The sequence below is a fragment of the Buceros rhinoceros genome, unplaced genomic scaffold, assembly GCF_000710305.1.
Source record: "Buceros rhinoceros silvestris isolate BGI_N320 unplaced genomic scaffold, ASM71030v1 scaffold38850, whole genome shotgun sequence".
NCBI classification, from domain to species: domain Eukaryota; kingdom Metazoa; phylum Chordata; class Aves; order Bucerotiformes; family Bucerotidae; genus Buceros; species Buceros rhinoceros.
In genome coordinates, this window is record NW_010392003.1 from 1 (window position 1) to 5,816 (window position 5,816).

Here is a 5,816-nt window from a genome sequence, read left to right on the forward strand (position 1 = left end):
GTGCCGCTGGGCCTTGGCGGGCGACGCCGGGTCAGGCGGTGCTGCGGACGCCGGGGCCGGTGGGTAAGTGACACCTTTCCCCAGAAGCACCATCGTCTTGCGAGTCGTGCCGTCCCTCCGGGGAAGCGATTGAGCTGGCAGAACTAACAAAAAGGAAACGATTGGGCTCAGCTCTGTCTTTTTTTTTTTTTCTTAATATTCTCCTTCTCCCCACTACCTTTAGGCCACCCAGAGATAAAAGAAGAAGTTTACAGAAAGGATGATAGGCTCCTCACCTTGTTAAAAGATGTTTATGTTGAGTCCAGAGGGCCACCTGTGCAGGTGAGTGTGTCTTTCTGCAGGAGGCATACCAGCATCAGCTCTGTGGTTTTCAAACTCAGCATGAATTCTGTATTTAAAAACCCCACTTCATTAGTGCCTAAAGGCTACCTTTTTATGGATAAAAGTGATGTTTTTGTTATACTCTTATGTATCAGTAACACTGACTGTGTTTGACTCTGGGTCTTGAACATGTGACAGATTGTGAATGTACATCTTTTAAATGCTTACACAGCCTTCCTTTTTAACATCATGTTGATCTTACTTTGTTTTTTACCTAAATTCCCTCTTCTGCTTCCTGGAAGGCAGAAGGACAGTTGGTCAAACTTTTGCAAAGATATGGGAGATTGCCAGAGATCACTTATAGAGTCGTTAGTAGAAGAGAGATTGGGATTACTGTGGGAGCATGGTTGAGGACAAAGGCATTAATATTTTAGAGTAGTCTTAACTACTGATGTTAATGCTGTACAGTGCAAAGACTTTTCCTTAGGCGGCTGAGGCATTGCCTGAGTTAGGTTATTTTCTGCATGGCCTTCTGGATTGTTTGGTGATCATTTTCCTCACTGCCAACAGCTGCAGTCTTTTACTTCGAAGGTGAAGCATTCCCCTTCCAGTAAAATGCAGACTGGGCTTCAGTCTCCTCTGTTCCACTATGTTAAGTTGTGGCTGTTTGCATTGTCATTTTACCTGTTGCATTATTGGACCACTTATTCTAGCTACTTTATTCAGTAGTAAAGTTTTATAATCATCTCGTGATAAAACTCCTGAGACTCTCTAATTTGCCATTTTTGTAGGACCTCATATTCAAGACTAAAAGTATTTATTATGAAAATTAAGGCTAGAGATTACTTGGAAACTTCAGGGAGAGACAGCAGAAATCTGTTTGCAGCCCAGATGGGAACAAAGCTTAGTGCTTGATTCTGTGCCTCCTCTGAGATTGCTGCCAGTAAAAGGAAGGAATGGAGAACTGGTAGCACCATTGGGCATTCTCTCTAGTTTAGAAACAGACACGCAGTTATAGATGCTGAAGCATCCACATCAGTTTTCTCAGCTTGCAAGTTAATACAGAGCATTTGTGGGCTAATCAGTGGCTGTGAACTCTGATAACTGTAAAAGTACTTTTTCTTAAATTTAAGGTTTTCATTGTATCTTTTTTGCAGTGTCATTCACTGTTAAATCTTAATAAAAGGCAGTATGGGGAAGGCAGACATGGTTTGGAAACTAGTTGGAAATATGAAGGGACTTGTCTTCCTTCTTGGGACAAGAGACTTCTTCTCCATGTGTCTGAGCACTGCAGTAGTCATGGGAATTAAACTCCCTATGATGCTGCAGAATAGTGTCTTGTTCTCTAGACAGAGCAAAAGAAGGGGTATCTTTTAGTGGCAAAACTAAAATCTGAAAATGAAAGGAAGTGGAGTGAGACTATATGAAAATGATTTCTAGTGGTATCAGAAGGGTACCGATTTGTAATACTTTTTTTCCCCCCTTTGTCATGAACCTCTACTAGGTTATCTGCTTTTACATTTGGCTACCAAAATCTGTACTTTGCCTTGTATGAAGGGCTGCCAAGCCTATACAACACGTGTGCGTTCAGTGGATGGTAGCCTTTCAGAATTTGGGTGGAGCTTGACACTCTGTGTAGAATGGCTGGGGAAGAACTGTCAATTTTTGTGATATCAAGAAGCAAGGCTGGCTAAGCTACTTTTTTTTTTTTAATGCTATGAAAATGGGGTAAGCTAACAGGAAATGCCATGTTTAGGAAAACAGCTTGGCTGTTACAGTGTGCCTAGTAAACAGAACTTCTGTTAAGTTGTTCTTGTTTTCCTTCCCACCATTAGGTAAAAGACAGAGCTGGTGAACATCTTCCATGTAAAGTGGAGGAAAAGAGACTTACAAAACTAGGCCACTTGGGAGATCAGGATGTTAAGAAAGTTTCCAAAGGCAAAATTTCCATTGTGGAAGCTCTGACACTTCTTAATAATCATAAACTTCATCCTCAAATGTGGACTGCAGAAAAAATAGCGATGGAATACAGTCTGGAACTGAAGGAGGTCAACTCTCTTCTGGAATTCTTCATTCCTTTTGCTGTGCAAGAATTTCCTAAAGAAACCAAAAAAGCTATCAAACCAACATAAAAATAATTACCAAAACCTTGTGTGATCTCACTCGTGTCTTAATTGTACTCTTGAGTATACTCAGTGTCTGAAAAGAGCTGGTAACATGTCATCCAGCAAGGCTGCTTCCCCATACCAGTAAGCTGTATTCAAGCAATTCCACTCTGCATTGGATGGCTTCAGTTAAATGCAGCAAATATAGGTACAGTTTGTAAAAGAGAATGTAAGTTGTCTGAGAGCATGTTGCACAATTCTGATTACCCCATTCATATGTTACGAGTTCAGTTAACACACAAGTTCTAGTGAGAAATTTACCTTTCAGATCGCCTTTCTTAGCAGAGAATTCCTGGCCTACAGCTAAATCAGTGCTCCACGTGTCTAGTTTCATGTCACTGTGTTCTTTCAAGGACTTGCTGTCAAGGTGTGTGTTTATATAGGCAGCTGTATTTCTTATACAGAAGAATGGACTAGTATTTATACTTTGTAAAGAAGGCTAACAGCAACATCTTTTAGGAAATCCAGCTGTGTGAAACTTAAAAGAAGGTGAATAGCAAGAAGGCCTCTTTTTGATGCTGGAGCAGTAATGGCTGATGTGTAGCTCCTTTTCCACTCTATTCTGATCTAGCGTAAATATCTGCACTTCTCCAGGTACTGTCTGTCAGTGAATTTGTAAAGAGTGTTGATCTTCTTGCGGCAGTCTATGGCACCTACTGTTTGAGAAATAATGGTTTGTATTAATAGGTAGCTATGAAATGCAACTGGGTCGACTAGCAATTGGTCAACAGTACAATTGGAGCCACTAGTAGCTCTTCTGTAAATGTCTGCCTGTCCTGTTGCAATGGCCCTTTTTCCCCGTGCAGGCCTTGTCTGACGTATCCAAACATGGGCTAAATTGGGTCATGTTCACTGCAGTAAGTTGTGCGCTTCCAGGTTGAAGATGAACAGCATCCTTTCCAGCTGTTAGGAAAGGACGACACAAACTGTGAGGTGGTAACAGTGGATTGTAATGTTGATACTGTGACTATTCAGGTCTGTGTAGGTAAGGAAGAAGTTTTGCTCTGATGATTAACACTGTAGTGAAAACTGATTCACATTTTCCGGATGAGCTGGAGGGAGGCAGGAATAATCAGAATGGATATTTAAAAATGCATTATGTTTAAGTTTATTCAAAAGAAAAAAAATGCAAAATTTTATTTAACATTCCTAGTGCCCATCACCAGAAAAGTTGAATTTATTAAGAGGGTGGAAGTCAGCATCAGGCCTACAATGTACCTTTCTTTTAAGAACTTTTCCACCAGGTCTTGGATTTTGGACTCCGGACTATTTCACAGCAAGAATCTTTCCACTTCTCTCTGAAATGGAACAAGGTATTTCTGACTCAAGTTTGCCACAGCATATTCAAGGTTTTGCTTGATTAATTTCTGAAGTACATAATTCTGTACCTTAGTGGAAGATGACACCTAAGTGCATTGTGTAAGTTTGAAATTGTTTGTCTTTGGATATGTGGATTGGCGATAGGCTTGTTGCTTTTTCTGCAATGTAATGGAGACAGAGCTGCATTCTGAAACTAATGCCTCTGAGTTATGTACCTCATTAAGATTATTTTGTTTTCCACAAAACACTCTGTTTTGCAGAATGTTGTAACAGAAATACTTTATTGTCTGAGTACTGTTCATCCTAATGTAATATTCAGAAAACAGCTGTGGAATGATGCATTTGGTTATTATTGGAGACACTGATTTGCTTCTTTAAAAATGAGTAATTAGGTATTGGAAGTGATTAAAAACTGACTACAACTGGCACCAAATGACAGCTTAACTGTGCCTCTTAACTAACTTGGTTTGTATTTTTTTGGCTTCTCTTGTCTGTCTTTGTGACCTGTGATGTGGCTAAACCATTCCAGTACCCTGTTTCACGTGGGAAGTCCCTAGAGTTGTCATGGTATACTACTGCTTTGCTTACACTCTTCAGCAGGCACGTGCTTTGGGTCCTTCGGTGCTCATACGTACAGTGCTCCAGCCCTACCTTCAGGACAAAATCCCGTCCATGAATGGGATGACTGCAAAGCTGTCCTGTGTTCCTCTGAAGCCAGGATTTCATCCTCAGAATATATTGTCCATGGCGGGGAAGCAGGCAGGTCCCTCAGCACAAAGGTGGGCCAGGGATCTATGTTCCTAGAGGCAGGTGAAGTCCTGGTGCTCCAGAAGGCTCCTCTGGAGCAGGGAACTTCTCTGACACGGTGTGTTCGCTTCAGGAAAATTACACGCAATGCAGTTTGCTGTTGGCACACAGATTCTTCTGCTGGTCACCTGCCCCACCTGCTGGGGAATGTCAACCAGCCGTTACGAAGGCATTGCTGACAGTATGGGATCACATAAAATCCGTACGCTTTACCTGTCCAAATTATCCATCATCTGGATGTTTACCTTTCACTGTCTCTTCAGACATGGAGCGTTTTACTTGTCCAAAGCTCACAGGAAGATCCAGGAGCATGGATCTTTTTGCTCTGGTGGGGAAGCCTATCCCTGATCAAGCACTCTCAACGCTACCACCTAGTCCTGCATAGGCTACCGGGCTCAGCCAGCCTCATAGTCCTTGGCAAGGGGTGTCTTTAAGATCAAGTTCAAGTGAGTACACGTTTGAATATAATGCTGACTTTAGGGTCGATGTCTGGGGCAAGACTGTTCTCACCATTGTATCTTTTCTGGAACTGCTTATTTCCTTTCTTCCAGTTTCAAGGGACTCTTTACTCATCAGCTCTCTCCTTTGCTTACCAGTTTCTGGTTTTGATGCAATTTCTAATCAGAAGAATAATAACTATTTTCTTCATGCTTTTAACTTGGTTTTGTCTCTGTCCCTTTCTGTCTCTATCCCTTTCCTGTAGCTGTTTGGCTGTCAGCTTAAGGAAAAGGTAACCGTTTTGAAGAGGTAGTTATGGGGAATTAGTGAGAAACTGCAATTCAATTTTCTGGTACTCACATGCAGAGAATTTTTCATGTTTCATTGCCATGCATGCGGTGCAGCACAGTTAGCTCAAATGCTTTTGGCCACCATGTAGAATCGTTAAAATTGGTAGGAACAGCCTGCTTCACTTAAACTGCTTTGTTTTTGCCAAATTAATGTAAAATGTGTAACAAGTGTAAGTTTTGTGGGTCTGTAAGGGAGTGGTTTCATTTCTAGTGTAAATGGCATATGGTTAACAAACTTCTTTATATGTGGTATTATTACACCCGTTTTCCAAATGTCACTGAGTAAAGCCAGGGCTGTCTTGGGCACCAAGACAGAGTGAGTACACAGGGCAGGCTGAGCCTCATTTGGAAACTAGGGTTACCTTTCTAGTGAGACATAAAATTGAATTTCTTCAGGGGAGTGCCAGCAGGTGTA

General features: G+C 41.5%; 1 protein-coding gene across 1 annotated transcript; it reads left to right on the top strand.

The window, feature by feature from the left end:
- Positions 1-223: 223 nt before the first annotated feature.
- NDUFAF4 (NADH dehydrogenase (ubiquinone) complex I, assembly factor 4) lies at positions 224-2,649 on the top strand (the record flags this gene model as incomplete). Its single annotated transcript, XM_010143610.1, has 2 exons — positions 224-321; positions 2,157-2,649. Coding segments are annotated over 2 exons (395 nt in total), but the record flags the coding sequence as incomplete, so codon positions are not given.
- Between the last annotated feature and the right edge of the window lie 3,167 nt (positions 2,650-5,816).